General features: G+C 41.1%; 1 protein-coding gene across 1 annotated transcript; it reads right to left on the bottom strand.

Annotated features, from left to right (window-relative positions):
* Nucleotides 1-1,530: 1,530 nt before the first annotated feature.
* On the bottom strand, nucleotides 1,531-24,520 carry gdap1l1 (ganglioside induced differentiation associated protein 1-like 1). Its single transcript, XM_031312888.2, has 6 exons — nucleotides 23,945-24,520; nucleotides 16,938-17,130; nucleotides 10,185-10,358; nucleotides 5,801-5,895; nucleotides 3,136-3,250; nucleotides 1,531-3,033 (listed from the first exon to the last, which is right to left on the bottom strand). Exons 1-6 carry the CDS (start codon nucleotides 24,122-24,124, stop codon nucleotides 2,690-2,692), a joined length of 1,101 nt encoding a protein of 366 aa, XP_031168748.1. The 5' UTR covers nucleotides 24,125-24,520; the 3' UTR covers nucleotides 1,531-2,689.
* Nucleotides 24,521-27,613: the final 3,093 nt, after the last annotated feature.

Here is a 27,613-nt window from a genome sequence, read left to right as displayed (position 1 = left end):
ATTCAGACCCCTTCACTTTTGTCACATTTTGTTATGTCGAGGCCTTGTGCTGAAATTGTTGAAATGCATTTTTTCCCTCATCAATCTACACTCAATACCCCATAATGACAAAAAACAGGATTTTAGAATGATTTAAAAGGAAAATTTAAATATCACATTGACTGAAGTATTTAGACCCTTTGGTATGATACTTTGAAACATTCTCGATCATCTTTGAGAGGTTTCTTTGAGTTTGACCAGGCAGCCAGCTCTAGGAAGAGTCCTGGGCTTCATCTCATGGCCCTTATTTGATAGCTCCTTGACTCCTCGTTCCTCGGCTGAACCGGAAGTTGTTCTGTCCCTCCTCGGTGAAGGCCGTCTCAAAGCTCTTATTTCTGCCCCGAGGACAGAGGAGCGAGCATCGAGGAGGGATCATCGAGGAGCTGTAGGCGAGGATACACGAGAGCAGCCTTCCTGGAAGCTGTGCAGCTGAAGGAGTTGCTAACTCCGCCCAAACAGCTGACGAATTCACATGACGCTTCAGAGGAAAGGACGTCTCATCCCTCTAAAAACATTAGGGATGTCCCAATCAGGTTTTTTTGCCCTCGAGTCCGAGTCCAAGTCATTTGATTTTGAGTATCTACCGATACCGAGTCCCGATCCGATACTTCTATAATAATTCAACTTTATAATACCTCCAGACCGCAGACATACTCGCGCTTTTCGCTTCAAGCTGCTTCTGTGTTCTACTTTGCCGGCATTTAACCAATAGCGTCTCTGCAACAAAGTGATGTTATGCCGCACACGTTGCTGTTTCTGTGTGGAGTCAAAAGGGTCTAACTCTGTGCCACCGCATAACTATAGATGTGTTAAAAAATAATGAGAATATATATACATATATATCCGAGTCCTGATCGGGAGGTAACATCCGATTCCGATCGAGTCTGAAACCACGTGATCGGGCCCAATTTCCGATCACGTGATCGGATCTGGACATCCCTAAAAAACATATTTGCTCGTTGCTTCTCTCCTCTCGTGCCTCCTCGGTCGGAGGGACTAAAATGCGAGGAAGGGAGGCAAGTGGAGGAGTCGAGGAGGAAATTTAAGGGTTATGAGATGCAGCGCTGGTTGTTCCTAACAGAATTGTGGAGGCCACTGAGCTCTTGGGAACCTTCAATGCAGCAGAAATGTTTTTGTAGCCTTCCTGAGATCTGTGCCTCGACATAATCCTGTCTCGGTGCGCTGCATGTCTTGAGTTTCCGCTCTGATGTGCATTGTCAGCTGTGGGACCTTCTACAGACAGGTGGGTATGCCTTTCCAAATCACGTCCAATCAGTTGAATTCACCACAGGTGGACTCCAGTCAAGATGTTGAGACATGAATGGGTCTGACTACTTCAATGTGGTATTTCAGTCTTTTTAATAAATTTGCAAAACACTTCTAAAATCCTGTTTTCTTTTTGTAATTATGGGGTTATGAGTTATTGATTTTAAGGCTGCAGCATAACAACATGTGAAAAGGTGTATACCAGGAAATCTTTAAAAAAAAAAAAACTGATGATCATTTAATAACACTTATTGCTGTTCCCAAGATATTTCATAAATAATCAAAGACTCTTCTAACCCTCTGGAAAAAAGAAAGTTTGCTGCCCAATACAAAAAAAATACATGTTTAACCGGCTTTCCAAGTTGCACCTCATTTTGCTAAAGCAAACTAGCCGGAATCTAAAATAAATAATGTTTATTCTCATTTTTGGCTATCTGGATTAGAAAATACAGTCACATCTTGGAAAACAGATGAAATATTTTTCATCCAGAGGGTTTTAAAAGAGTCTTTGAGCATGAATATGACTGGAAATACTTGGGTCAAACTGGGGCTTGCTGTTAGCCCTTGTTTCCAGTATTAATACTAAGCTAAGCTTAGGCTGCTAGCTCTAGCTTAAAAATTAACATACAGACAGAGTACTTCACATTTTGTCAAAGATTAATGGGATTATTTTTGTTCAGAAGGCTAGCTGTTTCCCCCTGTCGCAGTCTTTACGCTAAGCTAAGCTAGCCGTCTCCTGGCTGTAGCGTCATATTTAACAGACAGATGCGAGAGTGGTATCGATCTAAGTCCCGGTGAGACGGTAAATAAGCGAGTTTCCCCAAAAAATGTCGAGCTACTCCCTTGAACTTTGCCTTCATCCATTTATCATTTCTTCTGGCAGTTTCTGGCAGCACAGCACTTATCAGAAAGTCACTGTCATTTGTCAAAGTCATTTGTCACTGAACATTTTCCTGTGGTTTTTACTGGTTTAAACCTCAGGCTGGTGTAGGAGTGAAGAGCAGCTATGAGATATGACTATAATAGTGGCATGCGAAGGTCAGTTAACCCGTTTGGTGGTAGTGTATTTAACATTTTGCCTGGGCTTCTTCTTCTTTGAGTTTTCTGCACAAGAAGACCCGATGCATGCCTCCAACAAAAAGTTAAACAAGGACTTGCCGGCCGCAAGTTGCCAGAAATTAAACTCGATGAAGGCGTTGATTACCAGAAAATGTGCTGTCAAGAATTTCTTATCATGGAATGTTTTAATATTCTTTGTTCACCCAGGTAAGTAATAGTGTTCTCTATATAGATTCATTATGTTTTCCTGCAGTCATAAAACATTACAGAAAAGTTGAAACATCACACAAATACACAGACATTTAACACAACAAGACGGCATTCACTACATGTATTTCTTTTTTAAATACCAGTAGGCAAAGTAGCCCATCCCTCCCAGCGAGCCCATGAGAAAAGAGGCCCCGAAGAAGGACGGTGGCTTCTTTTTTACCATCCGGAAGGCGTTGGGTAGGACCGCCGACAGAAGGGTCGTGTGGATGTCGCCCAAGACCCTGCGGAAAGCGTAGCGTTTTTGCACACGCACAAAAAAGGACTGCAGGTTGGGTCGGCTGCCGTCCTCCCAGTATTTCTTAGAAAGTCCCAAGAACTTGAGCCTGTGCAACAAGGCTCCGAGGCAGACGTCAGCTAGTGTAAATTCAGGTCCACATAGCCACAACTCACACTTTTGACCTGCAAGGAAAGGAAAAGAAAGAAAACTTAAAAATACTCAGACATTGTTGGAAATATTTGGAACGTGGTTCTGTTACGATAAAAGATAGTCATGATGCATACCTTGATACTCTAGTTTTCTTTTCTCCAGCTCAGCCTCCACTTGATCTAGAACCATGGCTAACTCCCCCAGAATTTTCTTCAGGTAGTTCACATTATCATGGTCCAAGATTTTTGCCTGACAATCATTTGAGAAAGGGTTTAAACAAATACTGGAAGAGGCAAACCAGCATGCATACCTGGGAATTCCTAAATTCAAAATGGAAAAAATTCAAAATGGTTAAACACAAAGTATGTAAGACTCCCCCAGTACAGTACCCATGTTAATTAAAAAAAATGTGAATTTTGACTAGCAAAGTCGCAGCCTCAAACAACCAGCAAAGAAGTGTGTGTGGTTGACCCGCCTTGGCTGTCATTGGCTGTAGTTTTCTCAGTGAGCCAAGATGGAGGAGACAATGATTTTTGCTGTGTCTAACAAGCCTGTATTGTATAATATTGGCTACACAACTGCACTAGACTTTAGACTTTAGACTTTATTGTCTCCAAGAGCAAATTCTTAATCACAACACTGTACATTATGGACAACGCGCTTACAGAAAAACTAAAGTACAAACATAACAGAATGACACAAAATAACACAGACAGATAAAGGTCCTGACACACCAACCTGACGGGCCGGCCGTCGGCAGAAAAGGCAGTCGGACTGGCTCCCAGAGGTCAAAAAAGTGCCTCAGAACACACAGAAGCAACGCAGAATTGAGCGTACGTTCTGTGAGTGTGCGAGACGTAATACATTTCCATAACAGCAGGCGGCGCTAATCTGTATTGTCGCCCAAAAAATGAAAAACGGAAATGACGAACGCGTCACGTGGGTCTGGCTTCTCCCGAATTTCAAAGCCGACCATTAATGGCGGCTCGTTCAGAATACGATCTCGTATTTTACGAAAATAGTTCCCCGAAACGTGTTTCTGAGAAATAGGCCATACAGTTGCTGAATCTGTCTGTTTTTTTGATCGACAAAGGTAAGTTTGAAAGATTTTCGTCACATTTTGAGAGGCGTTCGTCACGCTAACATAAGTGCACTGATTCGCTATTCAAGGGCTAGCGCTCCACCAATCAGATTGGTCATTGAGTCCGACTGCCCACCCTCCGATTCAACATGTCAAATCGGCCAAAATGAAGGCCCCTCGAACGGACGACGGCACGGAACACACCAAACATACTTGAGTCACTGACCTCGCCAGAATGTCCGACGGCCGATTATTGGGTTGGTGTGTCAGGGCCTTTACACTGACAAAGTGGCACTGATGGGTTTTATGTGGGTGTTTTTTTTTTAGGTCTGCTATGGCTGCAGGCAACAGGCTTTTGCCATAGCGAACTCTCTTGCACCTCAGAGACCTGTACCTGCATCCAGAGGGCAGAATGGTGAAGTGGCTGTTGAGTGGGTGTGGTGAGTGGGTGTGTCTTGTTCTGTACTATTGTGGTTGTGATGCGTGTGATGGCTTTGAAATTAAGCTCTCAGAGTGTGGGTGTAGGGAGACCGATTCATTTGGCAGAAATGTTGGTTACATGTATGAGTTTGACCCAGTTTGTGACAGAAAGCGTGTTGAAGAAACAGGTAGAGCAGGATGGACGGTACAATCCTTTATGTTTATGGATTGCTGACAGTTTTTGATGGCTCCTTTTTTGAATGTCCTTTGTGTGCTGGTCGACAGTGACAGCCAGTCTCCTTTTCTTCTCTGCTCCTCAGTTTACATTTTACTGTCGCAGATAACCACAGCAACCTCAACCAACTTCAAACTAGCAAACTGATTTTTTTCCCCCCATCGCATCGTACGTCAAAGTGGAGGATCAATCAACCAATCAACACACTGCCATGCCCGGAGCTAACCATCCTGACACACACTCATCTTTGCCTCATCGATTCAAAGCCTCACATTTACACAGCACTGGTGAACCGGCTGTTTAAATCAGTGCGCGGGGATATATTTTTCTCCAGGGAATATGAGCTGTAGTCAGGTCAAAGGTACAGTGTTACAGAATGTGCACGCTGCAGAGCGTCCCTTTTCTTTTTTCAGCTCTTTAGTAATAAGAGGAAACTGCTGAAGGCTGTTCATGATGAAATTTCCCTCAGCTACAGACTTGGGAATTCAATTATTTGTCAGTGTTAAAACCTAATAAAGACAAGTTTGACTTGTGGTGGGTTTGTCTATCGCACAATATTCAGATGGTAAATAAGCCAACAGAGCTGTCAAAATACTATCTCCTCTATTATATGTCTGTGCTCCTGTACTGTACTGTTCATGGGTCGGAAATATTTTCAGGTGCAAATGAATGACATTTAAGGGATTTAAGGCCTGGTTTGGGCTAAAGTTTTGTTGTTTTAGATAATAATAATAATAATAATAATAATAAAGGTACCCCTTAATTTGTAACTTAAAAGGATCCACATTTTTTTTATAACGAAGATGCTATTTCTTTCTTCCCAAATGCAGGAGTACTTAAAGGACTGTAATATGTTAAATGGGTTCATTATTACAAACCATTATTTTCCCCCCCTTAAGTCACGTTAAAATAACTTAATTCCATCATTAGTCATCAGGTAAAAAATGATGGGATTCAGTTTAATAAGTGTTGCGTCTCCCTTATACACAACATTACAATACATAACGAGGACATGTAATAAATGAATGCATTTCAATCACGTTAATGAACACATGAAACTCACCATGAGCTTCTTCTGCTTTGACAGGTACGGTTCTGTCAGCTGAGGATCCTCATGGTCCAACTTCATCAGCTCTGTCGCAGCGTTGGCCAGGTGTCCTGAACACACACACACACACACACACAAGCACACATGCTTTTCATGTCTTTTCATGGGATTTATCACAAAAATAACAATATCACAAATATAGATAATGGCCAGCCTCATGCTTTTAATGAAGAAAAAAAAACATTTTATATCATTATACATTTACCTCCACCTGTTTTCGGTTCGGTTTTGTCCGTTTGTCTGTCTGTCTGTCAGCAGGATTATGAAAAAACTACTGGCCCGATTTTCATGAAACATGCTGGTAGGGTGTGGCATGGGCCAGGTAAGAACACATTACGTTATGGAGCGGATCTGGCACGCAACTTATTTTTTTTCTTTTGTTAACATTGCAAGATAGAGCATTTGTGCTGCTTTCATGGCGTCGGAATAATCCAAAAAATCAGTTGCTGACTGGTAGAGGACTGCGCTCTGACTGGTGGAGGACTGCGCTCTCTGAGTCCTCTTCTAGTTTATTTAGTTTATTTATTATCAGTTTTTATTGTTGCTGCACTGCAAATATGTGACCAATTGGGTGTTTTTTTACATTTGGTCATTAATCTACTGAATAAGAACAAAAACAAGATGAACCCAGAACTATTAAAATACTGCAGCATAGGTATACATTTTAGCCTCAAATTTGACTCTGACAAGTCTGATTTAATACTAGAGTGATACGTGATTCAATGTAAAACAAACATAAGTGGTTAATCACATTAGAAAATCACAGATGCTTTCCATTAAATACTCCATCAGGTTGGTTTTATAGATACAACCCAGACTGACCAGAGTTTCACTGGTCCTTAGATGGGATTTACAAGCCGAGACTAATGACCTGATGGAAAGAGCGCTACAGAGGCCTGGTATCAGCTGTTGGGATGTATAATCCATGGCATCACTACAATGTGCTGCATTAAGGGTTCTTTGGTAAACTACACACAGTATGCTAATCGAGCCGTGCACATAAATTCTGCAAGGAGTGTTTTTTGCTTTAGGAGACTAGCTGGTTCCAAAGTTGAAGCTCATTCACCTCGAGAGCTTGTAAATATTCACAACAATGAGTTCAAAACACTGAAATCTAGTTATATTGCGTATCAAAAACAGAAATACACACAGAAAATGGGGCAAAAACACAGACAGCATCTAGTTTTTATCTTGTCAATCTACCCTTTCTACAAATACATTCTTAAGTAAAAGTAGCAATACTACAGTGTACAAATACTCTGTTACAAGTAAATGTCCTGCAATAAAAAAAGTATAAAAGTATTAGCATGAAAATATACTTAAAGTACCAAAAGTAAATTTTCAGAATAATGTATGTTACTGGATTATGATTATCTATAATGATGTATTATTATTTATTAGTTGATTTATATTTTGTATTAATAATCTGAATCTGCAAAGTAACTAGTAACTAAATATTATCAGATACATGTAGTGGAGTAGAAGTATAAGCAGCATAAAATGGGAAGACTGTACCTAAGTACAGTACTTGAGTACATGCAGTTAGTTACATAAGAGATGATGAGAATGGAATTTAATTTATAAAAAAATATATATATTGCTAACACACACCTGTAGACACACATATATTAAACATGTGTGAACATGCATTGTGAAATGCAGCAGAACACATTGTCACATTCAATCCTGCTGCATCACTGCACAATACGTGTGCCTTTTTATACACACTTGACGGGATTCAGTTGCTAGAAGTTGCTAGTTTTTCAGTTGCTAGTTTCTGGCTCTGAGACAATCATCGGTCTTTATACTGTGGGTCTTTTTAGCAACAATGGTTGGGGCAGGATGGACTCCCATGAGTAAAGCAGGACTCTCCAAGAGTTCCTGACTGATGAGAAAGTTCCAGCCCCTGTTAGACTAAGTTTTATTTTTGTATTTTTTTTATTCTACTTGCAACTTTGCTGTGCCGAGGTTGAGATGATTGGGCAGAGGTCATTAATCTGTAACAGAGTCCCAAGTTAAACAAGAGATGGTCCAATACCATTTTTTGCTTTCCGATACCGATACCTGAACTTGTGTATCGGCCAATACTGAGTACCAATCCGATACCAGTGTGTCATACATTGTTTTAAAGGAACACGCCGACTTATTGGGACTTTAGCTTATTCACCGTATCCCGCAGAGTTAGATAAGTCCTGTAATGGAAAATTTTATTCTACCATGATAAGTTTAATATTCTACAAGATTCCCTTACATTCTTATTTGTGTTATAGACTTAGAGACTCCAAGGGAGAAGCAACTGGCATCATAAACTTTGGCCTAGTTGAGGATATCCTTCTCTTTTTGGAACTCAGCGTTCCTACTGTTTACCTTTAGCAGATAAGGGGGAAAAGGGCCAACAGTTCAACTAGTGGCTCCTTCTGTCCTTAAACAGATGTTTAGGCTAAAAGAGAGGACAGGAGCAGAGGAAGGTTGTAAAAGCATTGTGACTGTTTATGGTGTTTTTTCCTCTGAAGCTGCTAAGGATATCCTGGAGAAGGGGTGGTCTAACTGTGTGGTGTACTATATAGATGTATGGATTGTTAAGCTTGGGCAGAAGACCCTTTCAGATGTGCCATGAGTACTTGTGAAACTGTTTTCTCTGCATTTGCAAATGTAAATAAATACTCGAAGACCAAACTTTGGTTTCATTCTCAATAACTCTTTATTAGTTTCATTCCTTGTGTTTTTTAATCTACTCTCCTGCTGTTAACAAGAAAACTTCCACTACAGTCCATACATACCCTTCTCATCTCCGTGCGTGTGGTAACTCTGTCTGACTCCCCCACCGCTAGCCTGGTTAGCACAGATCCTGGAGGTAACCGGCTCCAACTAGCCTACTGCTCCCAATAAGTGACAAAATAACGCCAACATTTTGTGTTGTGATTTGTATAGTCACAGCATATACAAATAACAAGGTCACATGAGACACAGCCATCTTCTAACCGTATACATACTGGGAACTATGCTCAGAAGGCAAAGCACTGCTACTTTTGCTACTTGGGTGGAGTGATTATTACTCCAACTCTGAGCAAACTCCAGGTAAACTCTCTGCTCCTCACCACGGGGCTTCTCAGGTGCTGCGAGCAAATCACTCAGCCCAAGTAGCAGAAGTAGCATCGCTTCGTTGATTGTGTCCCGTGTGTCACGTTTCCTAAACTCAACCGTTCCATTCTTCTACCGGGGATTGTGTTCCGCGTGTCACGTTTCCTAAACCCAATGGTCCCATTCTTCTTTTCCTAAACCCAACCGTCACGTTGTTGTCCCGCGTCCCGTCACAGAATTTGCGGCGATCATCACCGTGTTCATTTCACGGCCGACTGACAGAAAGAATCGTGCTGTGAACACGAAAGATGCTTCCCACTGAAATACATTAGTTTAAAAAACGTGCTGACCGTGTACACGAATCAATAGATAAAACGTTTTCACGAACTGCCGTGAGACTGTGTTCTCTGAAGAGTCCATCATATTTTTTTTAATCCTCCGTGTCCTCCTTGGCTACTAGCAACTGCGTGGAGGTGTGGTGGAGGGGTGCACGGTCACGGAAGGCTTGTATCATGTGGACGCGCCGACAGTTTTCTTGTCATCACTTAGAATTCCTCCTGGGGGCTACAGAAACTACGCACTATAGCTTTAAAGTAGATTTTCTTCTGGGCTGAATAAGGTGGTATCGGATCAATGTATAAACTCCAGTACTTTCCGATACCGGTAGCAGCATTTTAGGCAGTATCGGAGGCTTTTCTGATACCGGTATCGGTATCGGAACATCTCTCCTTAAAACCGGGTCAGTTTTAGCAGTCAGGGCCCTGGACACAGGCTCTCGAACGACCTGCCCGACGAAATCAAGCTTGCTGAGTCTGCAACATCTAGTACTCTTATATCACTAGTTAACATGTGCAATTAGACTCCTAGAAAGTAAAATGTTAAACATCTGTTTAAGAAACTCTTATTGGCCAGCTTCCCCTGATTTTACATGCACTGTCTCTTTATTTCATTTATCTTATTGCAATGAAAGTGGTTTTATCTATTTTATTACATAATTTGGTCCATTTGATTGGTCGTTAAACATTATTTGTTATTTTTATGTTGATTTTAATTTGCTACTTCATTTGCAGCACCTTATATCTTTATAAATACATATGTATATTTCTATATATAGTATATATACATGTTTTGTATATATACAGATGCTTTGTATATATATATATATTTAAATACAAAACATCTGCCCTGTTCTTCTTCTAGTTAATGCAGAATTATAAACAATCCTGCCTACACACAACAGTTAGGTGGTGTCACTTACTACGTATTTCTGCGGTGGCGTACTTTGGGATCATAGAATCGGTGGTGAGCTCCGGATGGAGGATGCAGCCGTGTGTGTAAGCGTCCATGGGCAGACCATCCAGTAGCTGACGGTACTGCTGCACTCGACCGTGGAGAGGCGAATCCGCATCAGGAACCAGCTGAGCCACCGCGTCTGCGGGCGAGACATGGATGTGAAAACAAGCAATACAGAGAAAATACTCAAATGTAGCTCAGAAGCTCGTCATGGCTCTCTGAGGAAAAAACACAGGCTCAGAAAAAACATGTATACAGTGTAAATAAAGCCAGCACAGTTTGTCTTATTCTTGGTATATTTTCATTAACTTTCCAGAACACCTGAGGTTTCTAAGCAACCAGTGTTAAACTTGCATTTACTTCCCCTAAAAATAACACAATTCTCCTGCTTCAGCTGTCAGATAGACAACGACACACGGCACGGTAACCTGGTAACAGATGACACCTCTCGCTCGCTGCAACACACCAGCAGTCACGTTTCACAAAGCCAGACATTTAAACAATAACCAGGGCAATCTGAAAGGGAAAAAAAAACATCTCTGGAAGACTTACAAGCTTCTGAGAATCTACGTTGCTTGGAAAAGTAAACAGGTTTAAACTAAAAACACTCTTTGACCCCATGAGGTGAAGGTAAGACGCCAAGCACAATCCAGGTGAAGAAAAACACAATATGCTCAGTAAGACGAGGCCACAGCTTCATAACACACACAGGTTCATTAGGCTACAGTGTAAGCTGGTTGACCCACTGCTCTATTTATCTGCTGTTATAGCAGATAAATTATTATTATATAGATATTTTGGGAAATGGGCTTATTTGCTTTCTTGCAGAGAAAGATGAATACACTCTGTATATTAGTACTAGTGTTTTCTGTTGATCTAACTATCTATCTATCTATCTACCTATCTATCTATCTACCTATCTATCTATCTATCTACCTATCTATCTATCATCACTAATACAGTTTTTCTCAATCGCTTTGGCACATTTACTGAAACTTACAATTGTCAAAATTCTAAGTACAATCCTCACACCACGCGTTACATTCAGCACATCACTCTATGTGACCTCCAAAAGGTGATTACTCAATCAAAATGATTAACTCCTGTTTCAAATGTATATAAATAAATCCGTCAATGAATAAATCATTGTCATCACAACAAAAGGTTCCTTTATCATTGCTTAGACCAAGACAGTCAAAATGCAAAGACAGCTTGTAAAATGATAGTGTACTCTGAAAGGGTGATAGTCACCCACTCTGTAATATTGTCCAGTTGCTAACATAGTATATTTAGGCAGCTGAATAGTATTTATGTCAGCCATGGCACACACTATACTTTGTCATTGTATGGACACACAGCAGCCAACTGTCAAAACATAAAGAAAGCTTGTACAGAAAAAAGATATACAACAGCAAAATTATCAGGAAATACTGTAAAAAATGTGCAAGAAAAAAGAAATATGAATATGCTGCAAATGTATCAACCTCAAGGGTCATCCAATCCCTCCTCTCTGTCTGGCCACAACATTTTATCGACATCACACCTGATATCCTACTTTGCAATGCAATGAGGGAAAATCTTTTGCATCGCACACAATGCTGTGATATCCTTACCTGTCACCCGTTTGCGTTTGGTTGCTCTAAATTGTGAGGAAATTGTATTGTTACCCATCTAGCCTAAGTCTATTCATCTGACAACTTCTGACTTCTGATTTTTACAACAAAACCACATAACTATTATGTATCTAATAATACAGTATGTGTGACAGGTTATTGTGATTATTGCTTGCTCTATTTTGCATGTAGGGATTTACACAATGAACATGTGTATAGTTGCATTTGAGAGTAATATGATTCAATAGCAAATGAATGCTAACTATTTTGATCTGCAAGGCTTACTCAATATATTTTGTACCGAAGCAATGATAAATGACTATAGTCATGTGAACAACTGACCAAATGTTCATATAAATAGTCATATAGTTTGATTGTAAGTTTGATAGTCATTCGACGATTGTGCCAAAGCAATTGAGAAAAACTGCAATCTGACCTTAATGAGTAAAATTGATGGAGTGTCACTTTAAGTATAAGGCTGCAGACAGCAGCTAAGCTTAGCATAAGGAGTTGAAACATGGATGTATTACAGTATAAGAAGTGGATACAGCGTTCAAGGCGGAGCCTCGTTCATTCCAATGAAAGTTGCTCAGTGGTGCATGAAGCCTTCATGGAGCCAAAAATGACCCGGATGATCGGCACTACTTCCTCACTGTGTGGCCCATAGAGCAGGCGCACTAGAGAACCCCGCCGGCCAAGCCAGCTACTTCCTGTTTAACGCTGCACTAACTTGAATGGGGATTAATCGTGCTGCTCTTCTAGACTTTCCAAATCTTATTGGACCGAATGGATCAAATTCTGATATTGAAAGGAATCATTTTGCATGGGTTATGACGCTCAAAAGAACGTATCCACTTGATTTACAGACCTCTCTATCGCCATGTAGGTCTGTGGGGGAAAAGTCTTTTTGGGCCAGAGGGCATCATGTGACGGGCCGGGATTGGTTGCAATTCCACCGTTTGGCCGTTGTGTTCAATTTGCTTCAAAGGCCAGCGTACTTCCTGGGAGCCTGACTCGCAACAGTAGAGAACAGCTAACATGTCTCTGTCCAAAAGTAATGAAATGCACCTACCAGCAACTCTAAAGCTCACTTATTAACACATATATTGTCTGTTTAATCCAAACAAAAACTAAGGTGTAAAAACATCACTTTGTGGTTTCAGTTTTATTTTTTTTTTGCTGCACTATTTCTTGCCCAGGCGCCATAACTCCTGTCTTTTCTGGTTCTGGAGGAGTTTTATCATATGTACAGTATATATTCTATTTGACATATTAAACAGACAGATATGAGAGTGGTATCGATCTTATTATCGACCTAGACGCCATGATACAAATACTTTTTACACTTTGGTTTTTGTACAGATGCCAAAATGTCCAAAATGTTGAACTAATCCTTTAACAAGTGTTTTATATTATACTGTCCTAATTCTTGTGCTGGCGACATGCTGCATGGCTGGGGGGGGGGGCTGTTCATCGTAATGACCTGCTGCTGAGACTCAGTATTATGAAACCGGTTAGCAGAGCAGGCTGAGCTTTTATCTGTGTGCAGGGTGACAGCCAGCCAGACTCAGGTGCGGCATCGCTGACAATACAGAGATAGTCAGTTGGCTGCTTGCTTGACAATGTTTGGGCAGACGGAGAAGCTTGCAGAGGGGTGGAGCTGCACCTGGCACAGCTCCAGAGAGCTGAGTAATCAGTCCCAGGACCTGCATGCTGACCTGGGCCGCATGCAGTGGTCCTCTGGGGGGGTCTGCTGCAGCACTGTGGGGGAAATATCACATCAGCAACTAAATGAAGAGCAACCCAGTGTTCAAATTAGGGCTGTGCAAATAATCAAAATTTTAATTACTATTACGATTTTGGCTCCTTATGATCACAAAAACATTCACATTACATTTTGTGAGTCTTGTGTTCTGAATTTTAAAAAAAAATGTTCAAACGGGAAAGTATTTAGTTTTTACTATTGATTTGTTAAGCTGTTTCACAGTTTTTTAACTTCAATAAATGCAACATCTTTCAAAAAGACAATGAGTAATCGTGTCAAATAATCATGATTTCAATATTGACCAAAATAATGGGGATTATAAGTTTTTCCATAATCGAGCAGCCCTAGTTCAAACTGTCTTGGAAACAGTGATGCACATTACAGAATATAAGAGCTACTGACTGTTAGGCGGCAAATATTTTTCACACAGTGAGAGCCCTCTCACTGCCTCTGCTGCATCTCAACAACACTGTAAAGTAGTTGGAGTTTAAGAGTCTCTTCTGAGACATCTGCACTTTCCAGGCCAGCTGCAGCACACGTTGCAAGCATTCATTAGGGATTCCCTATCTATTATAGCTGCACATGTCAGTACGAGTTCAAACCAGTCTATATCGACGACGCTCCACTTCCGGGATTGCTCTGGTGCCGCCAGAAATTCCGCCGGATGTCCCTCAATTCGGCCTGATGTCCCACACCTTCCGCTTTCTTTGTGTTGGCATTTTAAACTCTAGGACTATGGTTAACTGCTCCTCAGATCTCTGCAGGGTAAATCCAGACAGCTAGCTAGACTATCTGTCCAATCTGAGTTTTCTGTTGCACGACTAAAATAACTTTTGAACATACACATCTTCCACCAAAACAAGTTCCTTCCCGAGGCTATTTTGCAGAGGTACCGTGGCTCCGTCCGGCGCTTAGCTCCGCCCAAGATGATTGTGATTGGTTTAAAAAAATTCCAATAAACCATCCCGGAGTGCTGTGTGGACTAGCCAGACCTTACTCCGCAGCGCTGTGGAGGAAGGTCTAGCAATGCGAGACTATTTCAAAATAACTTGTTCCAAAAGAAATTAATGCAGTTACCGGCATGCAGCACACTATCAAACAGGTAAAATGAAAGAGCTGTCTGAAAGAGAACAAGACATTAAACACCAGGGGCAGCTAATGCCTTCTAGCCTTTTATTACTGACTAAGCAGTGAACCACATCATCTGCAAAGCTTTCAAGCACCAATGCTCCCAACCAGTGACCACAAACTAACCTAAGACAAGGGAGTTCTCCAGTTATTGGCCAGGATTCCTCAGGCCTTTACTGGTATGAGGCTCGCAGGACATTACATAACGGCATAATATCTCAACTGACGGATCTAAAGGACATGCCAACCACAGAGATAACAGGATACGTTGTATGCATCTTAACGTTTGCTTACTCCTGGAACTGCACAGACAGTGGATGACATTAGTGGCTGTTAAGCCTGAATCTGAGTCACTGTCTCACAATGCACATTGCACATATTGACACATCTTTACCTACTTTATTTAAATTCTCTCTCTCCTGTTTTGTAGCTGTCTGTCGTTTGCCACAACTTTCCCCCCAAGAGATCCCTCCAATTTCATCTGATCTAATCAGAAGAGTTCATGTCGGTGACATTGCTGCAAAGACAATGCTGCAACCACTTACAGAGTTTCACAGCACAGTACACACACTGTACAAGGACGACAGATGGCCTCAAAGTGATGGCTTCCAATTGTCTTTGCTACTCCAGCTTCGCGAACTGGGTGAAGAATGCAGCCTTGTATTCTTTGGAAGCAACAGAGCAAACCAGACATCTGCCCCCGAAAACCCCGAGATCAAATGTGTGTCTAATGGTTTGTAGGAAATGAATCAATTGCAAGTACATTTCACAAAATGCACCACTAAACCCATGGCCTGTAATTTGGAAATGGGTCCTTGATTTCAGACAGAGGCATTTCATTTTTAGATCCATGAGTTGTTTGAAAGCTATGGGGTGTTGGAAAAAATCGATTCATGTAAGAATCGCAATTCCTGTCATTCAAGATTCAGAATCGATTCGCAACTTCCAAAAAAAGTTTTTTCCCTTACAAAATAACCTAAATATTGTCTAATATCATAATGATTTGTCATAATAAAGTATTGGACTAGCTCCAGAAGGTGGGAAATCGATTTTGAATCGAATCGTGACCCCAAAAACCAGAAAATACCAAAAGATTAGGGCCAATTTTAACCTTTTTGCATACTGCAAACTTGTATTTTGCTCCTTGCCTTTCTGTTTGCCTGCTTTTGTCCTCTTAAGCCAAGTAAGCAAAGCAAGTTCCACCTGCCCGTCTGCCTCCCCAGCCTCGGTCCTGGATATCTCAGTTTTACTCAGATCCCCGCTCACAGCCCCAGACTGCCGGCTTACCTGCTTCCACGCCCAGCTTCCCCATTAATCCCCATTTTTGGCGTTCTCTTTTGCTCCTTTTTTTTTTTTTTTTTTTTAAAGGGGAACTATGCAGGGTTTTTTTTAGCTTAATTTACCTTAACTGAACAGCTTCGGAGTCATTGGAATGGTTATATGACTGTTTTCGAGTTGAATGGTGGTCGTCTCGCTCCACCCTAGCACCTGTGAGCGGAAAAAAACACCCTTGCAACTTTGGGCCGGCGAGCCGCCAGCCTCGGCGTCAGGAAGTTTGGAATTCGTTACATCGCGAGACATGATATCGCGTGATGTAACGAATTGCTTCACGGCACTGCACACATACACCTATTCAAGAACCGGCTAACAAGGTAGCGATGGAGTTTTTCACACTATCGTCATGGCTGAGCCGGTAAAAAAGAAGCAGAAAGCTAGGAAAGCATTGTCGGAGGACCAGAGAAAGAGGAAACGGCAGACTGACCGAGCGAGGAGTCAGACACAAGCTGCCAAATTATCTATTCCGAAGCTGTAGGGTGAGCTCTATAGAGAAACCTGCGAGCAAAAAGTGAGAAAACAGCGAAGAAATGGCCAAAAACTGCATAGCGCCTCTTTAATAAACTGTTTAAACCTGCCTTTGTCTGCATAGTGGGTTCACACAACAGTTTGGTTTTGGAAAGATGAAAAAAGACAGTAGCCTCCAAACTTTTGCTCTTACTACAGCCCCATGCACACACCTCCAGCATGTAGAAAAACCAAAGCTTGACAGACCTGCCATGACTTGTTGCTCCAGAGCACCCAAAGCAAGACTCCTTTTGTGCTTCTGAGTCATGTTTTTTTTTTTTTTTTTTTTTTTTTTTTAAATCAAAGCTTAACGTGAATAGAACAAACAGCATAATTAGAAGAATGAACCACATTGTTACTGCACCATTACCTCCCACAAAGTTTTTCTCCAGGTAATCTATAATCTGGTTGTAGTCACTGATGATGGTGTCGCCGTGGAGGAAGACGGGCACCTCCTCACCCAGGTTCAGCCTCATGAACCAGGGCTCCTTGTGCTCCTGCAGCGGCATGCTCACATCCCTCTCCTCGCACACCAGACCCTTCTCATTGATGACGAGACGGACCTGCAATCACAAACACACACACACACACACAGCTGGTGAGAAATGAAAGGCATTCATTTAGTCCGTCTTTTTGTTCCAGGGGCGTTAAAACCCAAGAAATAAAACTGACAACTGACAAATAAAAGTTTGTCCACGCTCTAAAATCTGTTTTTAGTTTATTTATGCACAGGGTGATGCTTTAAAGACGTTATCCAGATGGTAAAACAGAAAAATAAGAGGAAGACTGATGATCCATTTTCTCTGAAGCGAAACAATATCATTGCACAACAAATCTAATTTTTCTGTATAGCTGAAAAGAGCGATTGCAATAATACCAAAGCTAAGCAGGGTGGTTAATAGCTTCAGCTATCAGTTTATGACATAATCAAGTTATCATGTTTGTGTTGTGTTGAATAAATTGGCGTATCTTAATTGTTTGCTTGGTCTGGCAAAATAATGAGATGCTTAACAGCTTGCTAACGTTTGAGCAAAAACCTTCAGGATCCATTGCTCGTGGGATGAAGGATAAGGCAAGGTCCATGGAGAGTTGTTAGTGGGAATAAGATGAATGAAAGGAGATGACACTTGGGCTATAAAGTGCTACATTTGGCCGCTTAGGAGGAACGACCAAATGGGGCTTTTGCCGAACACGGCCAGACATGGTGTAATGTAATAATACTGAATGATTCAGTAACATAAGCACAGTAATTACAGCAGGGCCGCTCGATTGGACAGCAGGAACCAATCTATGAATGCAGCAGCAAAGTCAAACAAGAAAAAACCATCTCCATCAGCGTGACTTTGTTACACACTAAATCAAGGATTTCTATATAAAACCGTCAAGTGTTTCAGGTCCCAGTCTTACACTGCTGAGGTGTCCCTCGCTTAAGCCCACAATAACACAGTCACTGCTGCTTCAAGAGTTAGTTATATAATATTAGTCACTCCTTAGTAATGATGCCAAGTAGTTCAGCTGCCTGGGAGGCACAAAATAAACTCCTCTTACTTAACAATATACAGTGACTTGACTACATCTGCATGCTACTACTACATTTGCTGTTAACAGTGGTAAAAATGCACAATTTTAAGGTATACCTACTTGAGTATTATGTTTCTGTTTCATTCTGCTTAATACTTCTACTCCATTACATGTCAGAGGCGGTTGAAGGGGGTGGGGGGGGGGGGGGGTTACAGGGTGGCCAGTGCCCTTCTGGCCAGTGCCAACCCCCCCTCCTCTGGCCCCCCTAACTGTGGCAAATATTTTCATACATTTTTAACCCCACCTTCATCCCCAAAGAGAAGAGGGGATATATTCATGTGCGTGATAAATAAAATGTAGGTTAACAATGAATGAGTATTCTTGTGTTTGTTATGTGTGTATCGTTTGTTCTATTGTAAAACCAAACCTATGGAGGGTTGGCGGTATGTGACACTTAATGCTTAATATATTTGGTACCCCTAAAATCGCATGTGGCCCCAGCCTGGCTCCTCCATTTGAAATGGTCTAGACCCGCCTGGTCAGAGGGAAATATTGTACTTTTAACTCCACTACATTAATCTGCTGTGGTTACTAGTTAAAAGATTTAGGTTTTACTTAGTAAAAACATATAAACTTATAAAGGTAACTTATAGAATACAACACATTGTTCGACATTAAAAGCAACACAAAAGCAGTTTCTAGTTCCTCTCCTCTCACATGGTTTCATTTAAATAACAGTTTGAGGCCCAAAGAGGTAAAAGTGTCCAATTAAAAAGAAATCACAAAAAAGCTAAAATTAGAGAAAGAGAGAAATAAATACAAATTTGTTTAGCAGAACAATTTCCCCTGCCACTTGTGACCCTTTGAGAGCAGTAGAAACTTTTAAATGAGGGTGCAGAGTTTTAAAGAAGGGAGGCACATGTATTGTGCGGCCCACAGAGTAGGCACACTAGAGACCACCTCTGCTACTTCCTGTTTAGCGCTCTGCTAACTTGAATGGGAATTAAATGATTTAATCGTGCCACTCTTCTAGACTTTCCAAATATTATCAGAAAGAATGGATCAAATTCTGATAGTGAAATGAGTCATTTTGCAGGGGTTGTGACACAAAAAAAATGTATCCACTGATTCACAGACGTCTATGGGAAAAAGTCTTTTTGGGTCAGAGGGCATCACGTGATGGGCCGGAAGTTGTAATTCCACTGTTTATCGGTGTTTTAAGCCCCCAACATCTCACACTAGGATTAGGCAATGGTTAGGGTTAGGGTTAGGGTTAAGGTTAGGGTTAGGTGCCTTGAAGTCAACGGTCGCAGCGTTGCCTGGAAGGAGACGTTGGGGGCTTAAAACACCATCTCCACTGTTTGGCTGCTATGTCAAATTGGCTTCAAAGCCCATCGCACTTCCTTTGTCCTGTTATAAAGTAGTTAAAACAAGCTCCACCTCAACAGTAATACAATACAACAATAATGTAGGGCTGCACAATTAATCGCAATTTTAGCGAAATCACAATATGGACTAGTGCAATATCCAAATCACGGGGGGGGGGCAATATTTGTTAAAGGCAAAATTTGTGTCAAACCATTCTGAATGAAGTATTGTGGTGCTGCAAAGACAGCCCAGCCTACAAATCCTATTCTACAGACCAACGACAGCAAACATATTTGTTTGGTACAGATCCTCACAGAAAATCAATTAATTTATTTTATTTTCATATTTTCTAATTAAAATTAGAATAATGATACAAATAAATGATCATTCCCTCTAATATCGTGAATCATATCACAATCTCAATAATCGCAACTAGATATTTTCCTCACATCGTCATATAACCCTACAATAGTGTACTACAACGTTCTGCAGAATGAGTACTTTTACTGCTAATTCTTCTGTGCTTGTCCTTGAGTAGTGTTTTGAATGCAGGACTTTTACCTGCAACAGAGTATTTTTACATTGTTGCATTATCCTACAGTAAAAATCGGAATACTTCCACCGCTGGTTGTTAATGCATAATTATATTACTGCTAACTCTTAAATGACTGAGCAGATAATTGCTGGCGTCGGGCACACTGCCCTCTACAGACACAGGAAACAGCAGAGTGTTACAGCCTCGCAGAAGGCGTATTGAAGGTGTAAATCTCTAACCTGCAGGCTTTGAGGTTTCCAGTGCTCTATTGATCTGTGAAGCTGCCCTCTAAATGTGCTATTACTCCAGGGTATCAAGCTCCATCTGTCTCTATCTTTACCATATCTGCTGTGTTCACAATACATCACTCATGAGAGGTAGATGAACATACTGCATGATGAACAGTTACAGTGGCAGTTATTTGTGAAGCATTATAAACACAGAGGAGGATAAAGAAAGTGGCGTGCAGGAGAAATTCAATGGCTCAGCTTCCCACTTTCCTCAGGAACTGGATGAGGCATGCACAGACTTGTAAATAATCCCCCTGAACATCTGATGTCGATATTATCTTCACAGGGCTGTGGCTCTGTTGGACTCCTTTGTTATCATCACTTGCTGACTGTCTCATTGCCAAAGTGTTAACTGTAGGTTGTCTTTTTAGAGAAAAGAAAAGTGTTTTCAAGTCTCACAAGATTGACTAAATATAACACTATCTTTCAAGGTGCTGCTGAGATACTTTGACCAATCACGTTGCGAGCATTTGTGTTACATTAAGGCCCAAAATATTCAGTTCAATTCTTGTGGATTGGGGCTCCCGGATAGCTCAGATGGTAGAGCAGGCGCCCATATATAGAGGTTTACTCCTCGATGCAGGGTTAGGGTTAGGGTGCATATCATTCCCCCTCTCTCTCCCCTTTCATTTCTTCAGCTCTCCTGTCAATAAAGGCTTAAAAATGCCCAAAAAAATAATCTTAAAAAAAAATATTCTGGTTGAGTGGACAACCTAGTGCTTGGCCTCTTAATCTCATAAAATCCATCCCCAAAATGCTATTTGAAGCACATGTCAGCTTGCACAACAAATGGCACATGCCGTCATGGCCGGGTTGGTTCGGTGGGTACAGCAGGCGCACATATACTGAGAGGTTTATGCCTCGACGCGGAGGTCCAGGGTTCGAATCCAACCTGTGACGATTTCCTGCATGTCTTCCCCTTCTCTCTCCCCTTTCTCACCTAGCTGTCCTATCAAATAAAGGCAGAAAAGCCCCCAAAAAAATAATTAATAATAAAATAAAGGGCACATGCCACCATTGTAAACACACATCAGTAATTCAGTGCTGTGACTGATATCCATGTGGTTTTTTTTCTAAAAAGAAATGCATGCCCAGTGGTGAAATGTAACGTAGTACATTTACTTAAGTGCTGTAATTAAGTACAAATGTTGAGGTACTTGTACTTTACTTCTTTTCTTTTCATGCCACTTTCTACTTCTACTCTGCTACATTTCAGTGAGAAATATTTTACTTTTTACTCCACTACATTCATCTGACAGCTTTAGTTACTAGTTACTTTACTAATTAAGATTTCCGCACACAAAACACATGTAGTTTATAAAATACGATGTTTATTATAAATGAAACTAGCCAACAATATAACGGCCTACAAGTCCATCTGTAATGATCAGACCATTAAACACTTAGTTGATTTCCAGAACTGTTTGGATCATTTAAATGTGAGGATTGTTCTGCATTGAGTAAATGTTGAGTACATTTTCCTGATGATACTTACATACTTTTAAGTAACATTTTCAATGCAAGACTTAGTCAGTCAAGGATCTGAATACTTCTTCCACTACTGTGCATGCCCAATAGTCTGTGCATTGACAGCACAGTGTCACATGATTGTGAAGTTACTTCAGCTACTCCAGCTCCAGGATTAAGGCGATACTCATGACAGGTAGCCTGGTGTTTACCCTCTGCTGAGTGACAATCAGCAGCTCAGACTGAAGTGGCTAGGAGCCAACAATCGAACCTTGAAAGTGACGTACCAGCATGAGACTCAGTCATCTCAGTCGATGAGTTGATGCTCAACTCAAGGTGGTTAGAGAGGAATATACAGTAGCACCATGCTTCAGTTCATAGAAACTGAGCTATGGCTGTTCTGGGGCAATAAGGAGTGATGATGGTGCATGCATTGAGCCACTTCTCATGATAAGAATATTTAACCAATCCTGTCATATGGTGTGTCATAAAAGATGAATTTATCTGCCAATTATTTGTTTAGTGAATCAATCACTGTCACTGTTTTCTAAAATATATAATGATATAATATATCCTTTCTTTGCCTAGTACATTTTACACATACAAGAGTGTATGTTCTGCATTTAAACCATCCTATTTAATTAGGAGCGGTGGCCAAGACTGGGGCTGGGTATCGTTCAAAAATGTTTGATAACGGTATCGATACCAATATCGGGACTTTGATTCATAAAGGATACTTTTTTCTATACCTATTTTATAAAATCAATTTTAACAAAAAGAAATTACAATGTTACTCATTCGCTCGTTCCAAATATTTTAATTAAACTACTACGTGAGCCCGTCTCTGAGTTTTTCCTGAGTGCCTCTACGACGTGTAACGTTAGACAGCCAATCACAGACATTATTAGATCTTGGTAGAAGCATGCTGCATGCTGATGAGATTTGCTCCTTAGGTATTGCAATTGAGTATTGAATGGCGAGGCATTTTTCGATACTCGATACTTTAGAGGCGATTCCGTCAGTGCCTAAAAAGTATCGCACTCGGTACCCAGCCCTAGCCAAGACCGTCGTCAAGGCCGATGGTAGGAGTTGCTAGCGTGCATGTCTTTATGGTGGGAGGAAACCGAAGCACCCAGAGGAAACCCACGCAAACACGGAGAGAACCCGCAAACTCCACACAGAAAGGTCCGGACCGGGGGATCAAACCCAGTACTCAGCAGTGCACTGAGCCCCTGTGCCGCCAAACTCAAGGGGATTTATGTACCGTTGGTTTCATACTAACGTTTCGGAAATAGGCTACTTAAACCCTCTCACATTCTGTTTTATCTTACTAAATAGCACGTCATTATGAAATTTCACAGGCAGACTTGACAAAGCTCCTCCAGAGCCACACAAGACTTTATACATGATATGTTTTCACAGGCTGAGCAGTCGGTACTCCCTTTGACTAGTAAATTGAACCTGTGTGTAATAATGGTGGAGTGCCCCTTTAATATACATGCTGTTTGTGAAGGAAAGCCCTGTGGATTATACATAAGAGTAAAAACGCCTTTTGTAGTCTTATACTGGTTATTACTGTGAATGAATCACGTCTGATTTCAGAGTTTTGAAAGGCTTGATTTGATCACACATGCTCATTTAACAGGAAAGGTACAGGTTACTGTCTGCCAAAGGTAACCAAAGGTAGACTTAAAGAAGCCCTTAAAACAACAACATGTATGACATGATTTAGCTGCAGAAGGGGGAAGATGGCCTTTGGTTTGTTTTGCACATTATTTGAATCAATTATTTAGGATGTCATGTGTCAGAGCAGCACATAGGTTGTAGCCACATTTAGCAGCTTTAAGGAGACAAAAACAGCTTCAACATTTCAATAAAAAGGTGGAAGCTGATGAGATATGAAGGTTGATTTACCCAGTGGTAAATAAACAGAATATTGACCATCAATCCTGCTATATGTCGAGGAAATGAGCACCATGCTGCAGCGCTTTTCTAACGTGTCAAACGGGAGATCTGCCCAGCTGCAGGATCATATTCATATTCCGGAGGTATGTGCAGGAATATACATGCACACACAAAAAAAACATGTTTTGATCATAACAAACCAACACAGGGAGCTCTACTCTGTAGCATCATGCAAAGAGACATGGAGCCACCTCCATTTTTATGCTCTGCTCAGTTTTTTTTTTTTCTTACCTTTTGGGAGGTGAAAGACTGCGTCCAGTGGTACAAAACGAGCCTGTCTTTACTGAAGGGTTTGGGATCTGCCGTCGGTTCTTCGCACTGCTCCCCGTCTGTGATTTTGCCGTCTTCGTCCATGGCTGAGATGGGCCACCAGCTACAGTTGGTGGGGGTAACATTGTTGGAAGACGCCATGACAGAGCGTTTTGTGCGTGTGGAGGAGAGAGGAGCGAGGAGGGACAGAAGAGGAGAGAGAGAGAGAGAGAGAGAGAGAGAGAGAGAGAGAGAGAGAGAGAGAGAGAGAGAGAGAGAGAGAGAGAGAGAGAGAGAGAGAGAGTCAGCTCAGCATCGTCGGTTCACGCGGCCGCAGCATCCGTCAGTTTCGGACAGCTCCGGTGCTGAAATCGGCTTCACCTCCGAATGAAAACAGATGATTGATTTTTTTTTTTATAAAAAAAAGAAAAAGAAAATCCATATGCAAATAGCTACTTACTCGAGCATGCTGCTGCACTTACACTTAAATCAATGTGTAACCGTATTACATCACGAGGCACGCACAAACATGCGCGATGGAAACCCGCGGAGGGAGCGTTTCAGCGGAAGGTCAAGCGGCTCTCAATGGAAAGGACACGATGCAGGCTGTAGACTGTAGCCTACAAGACAAGTGTCAGGGTTACATTCTCCACATTGTATACGTCTACACGTGCAACTGGCTAAAAAACAAAAAAAGTCAAAATAAATGGCAACAGATAGCCTATTCGCAACATGTGCGTAGGCTATCGGCATCGGCTATGTCTGTGGTGTTAAGTAAGTAGGCCTACTTTTTCTCAAACACTGTAGGCTACAAGCACTTGCTACTTTTTGCTGCTATACTCTCATTACACTTTATTACTCCACTGACAGCTGTAGTTAGCCTACTGTAAACTTTTCATCTTAAGGTTGTAGTTAAAACATATAACCTTATAAAAAAAATGCATTTTAAAGAAACCAGTAGTTTACCATCTTTTTGGCTTGTGACCCCTCACAGAAAGTAACCTGTGTTTTTGCCCCTTGTCACGTTTCCACCAAAGAGCTAGATTTCCCCTTTAAACAGCACTTATCCAGTTAAATAATTGTCCATGAAAACTTTCCAATACTTCACAAAAGAAGCAGAGAAAAGTACAAAAACAATTATTTAGGCTCATTCATGTAGCACAGCTTGCTTAGCCTGCAGCAGAGATGAGCAGCGGGCTACTAGTAAAATCTCTTCTTTCTAACTCCACATGCCCAGAATGTTTTTTTAGCTTTCAAATTTGTAGTCTTCAGACCCAACTATAGACTGGACCAAAGATTCTAACTAAACCGTCTCTGACTGGACTCAAGTGACATCACTTGAGACATCGGTGGTGACCATGGTCCCCGATGCTCAACACTCCACCGTTTGGAGGAGGCCGGACCCAGTTTTAAAGCAGAAAATAGCTCTACCTCCACTAATTGCAACAGTATAATGCTATTAATTTATTAGTATCAACATTCTAATGTAGACTATTCAAAATATATTAGTCACATCCCCTGTTTTTCGATTATGACTAGGCCTACTTTTACTTTTGACGCTTTAAATGTCCAATATGTAATATATTTACTGTAATAAATCCAAAAAATGACCCCAATGCGTCATCAGATATGAAGGAAACATGCTAATTTGTAATACAATTTTTTCTGACAACAATGCTAATGCCAGTATTTTCTCCTTTTGAAATTTCCATTCCGTGACGGAATTTCTGTTTGTGTTTTGGCCTGTGTGTTGTTATCAACTGCCCAGTTTGACAGTCAGGCCGGCCGGGTTGCCAGATATAGGCCTACCTGCAAAAATGCAAACCCAGCGCACTACAGCTGTAACGTTAGTACAGCCATGAAAGCAGCAAACAAACAAACAGGCTCAACGGAGATACAGTCATGTGAAAAAATTAGGACACCAATGCTAAAGTTGACTAAAAAGAGGAATAAAAAAATCATCTTTTGGAAAGTGATCTTAATGCCTTAATTAAAAAAATTAGGAAAAATCCAGTCTTTAAGGACACCAATTTTCTTTGTGAATGAATAATGTAGCGTAAATAAATAAATGTTCTTCCTTAAAATACAGGGGGCATAAGTCAGTACACCCCTATGTTAAATTCCCATAGAGGCAGGCAGATATTTATTTTTAAAGGCCAGTTATTTCATGGATCCAGGATACTATGCACCCTGATAAAGTTCCCTTGGCCTTTGGAATTAAAATAGCCCCCCATCACATACCCTTCACCATACCTAGAGATTGGCATGGGGTACTTTCCATAAAATCATCTCTCAATGCAAATCAAACCAGCTATTAGGCTAACTGAAATAAAACCATGCCAGTCTCTAGGTATGGTGAAGGGTATGTGATGATGTGGGGCTATTTTAATTGCAAAGGCCAAGGGAACTTTATCAGGATGCATAGTATCCTGGATCCATGAAATAACTGGCCTTTAAAAATAAAAATCTGCCTGCCTCTATTGGAATTTAACATAGGGGTGTACTTACATATGCCCCCTGTATTTTAAGGAAGAACATTTATTTATTTACGATACATTATTCATTCACAAAGAAAATTGGTGTCCTTAAAGATTGGATTTTTCCTCATTTTTTAAATTAAGGCATTAAGATCAATTTCCTAAAGATGATTTTTTTATTCCTCTTTTTAGTCAACTTTAGCATGGGTGTCCTAATTTGTTCACATGACTCTGTCCGACCTAAAAAAAGAAAAACGCCGTGTTTCTAATAGTGGAGACAGCTTAGAGCCCAAAAGGACGCAGAGTTGGCTAATTTCCTCTTGAACAGGTAGCTAAGCATTAGCTTCATGCTAATTTATCACAGCTACAAGGAACAGGCATTTTATGTCATTTCAACATTTGTGTATTCACATTGAATTATATAGCTAGCTAGAGTACCCGAGTTGGTTACTCACAAAAACAAATTGAGACACAGCCAGTAAAGTGATCCTGACTGGTACTGGCTAACGTAGCCATGCTAACTCTGCTAACTGCTAGTTAACGTTACCGGAGGACCAGGCAAGCGGGCCACAGCTGTTTACAACGTGTAGCCTGTTCAGCGGCCGTAGCCGACAACGGTGAGTTATTTTAAGCCAAGAGGGGGGCTGTAAATCGGAAATAGAGGACCGTGAGTTTGAAGAGTGTTTAGCGATTGTTGCCGTAATTCTAAGCCAATAAAGTGTGTTCAGTCGGGTGGAGAGGATGGCAATGTAGTGTTATTAGCGTAATTCTAAGCCTAGGAAGTGTGTCTGTCCGGTCGGGTGGAGAGGACAGCGAAGTTGTTGTGTTTTTAGCGGTTCCTACTGTATTTCTAAGCCGAAAAAGTGTGTCTGTCAGCTGGGTACAGAGCTACACGTGAGCATGGGCTTTTATGACTGTCAATATAGACAGCATCTAACGTTAGCTACTCCGCTGTGCTGTGAAGTAATGTCTGGCTATGTTATGTGAGACAAGCGTCTAGTAACATTGTTGTGGATGCTGCCTGGCAACCTCCGTGAACTTCGAGTCTGGGGAGGAGGGGGCGGGGGAGACGACTCTCTCCAGTATTTTGAATTTGTAGTGCAGTAACGTATTTTAAACACTAGTTGTCAGTATTACATATTACACCTTTAAGTAGGCTATATTTTGCTGCTAG

This window comes from Sander lucioperca, chromosome 12 (genome assembly GCF_008315115.2).
Source record: "Sander lucioperca isolate FBNREF2018 chromosome 12, SLUC_FBN_1.2, whole genome shotgun sequence".
Classification (NCBI taxonomy): Eukaryota; Metazoa; Chordata; class Actinopteri; order Perciformes; family Percidae; genus Sander; species Sander lucioperca.
The sequence above is the reverse complement of the archived record's forward strand: the minus strand, read 5'-3'. Positions and strand labels throughout refer to the sequence as shown.

What these genes read in the sequence shown, in the direction of transcription:
- gdap1l1 (XM_031312888.2), bottom strand. Translation starts at nt 24,124, where the DNA reads ATGGCGTCTTCCAACAATGTTACCCCCACCAACTGTAGCTGGTGGCCC. An exon ending in GGAGAAAAACTTTGTGGGAG is followed by an intron (nt 10,359 to 16,937) that starts GTAATGGTGCAG and finishes TCTCGCCCGCAG; the next exon opens with ACGCGGTGGCTCAGCTGGTT. An exon ending in AAGAAAACTAGAGTATCAAG is followed by an intron (nt 3,034 to 3,135) that starts GTATGCATCATG and finishes CTTTCCTTGCAG; the next exon opens with GTCAAAAGTGTGAGTTGTGG.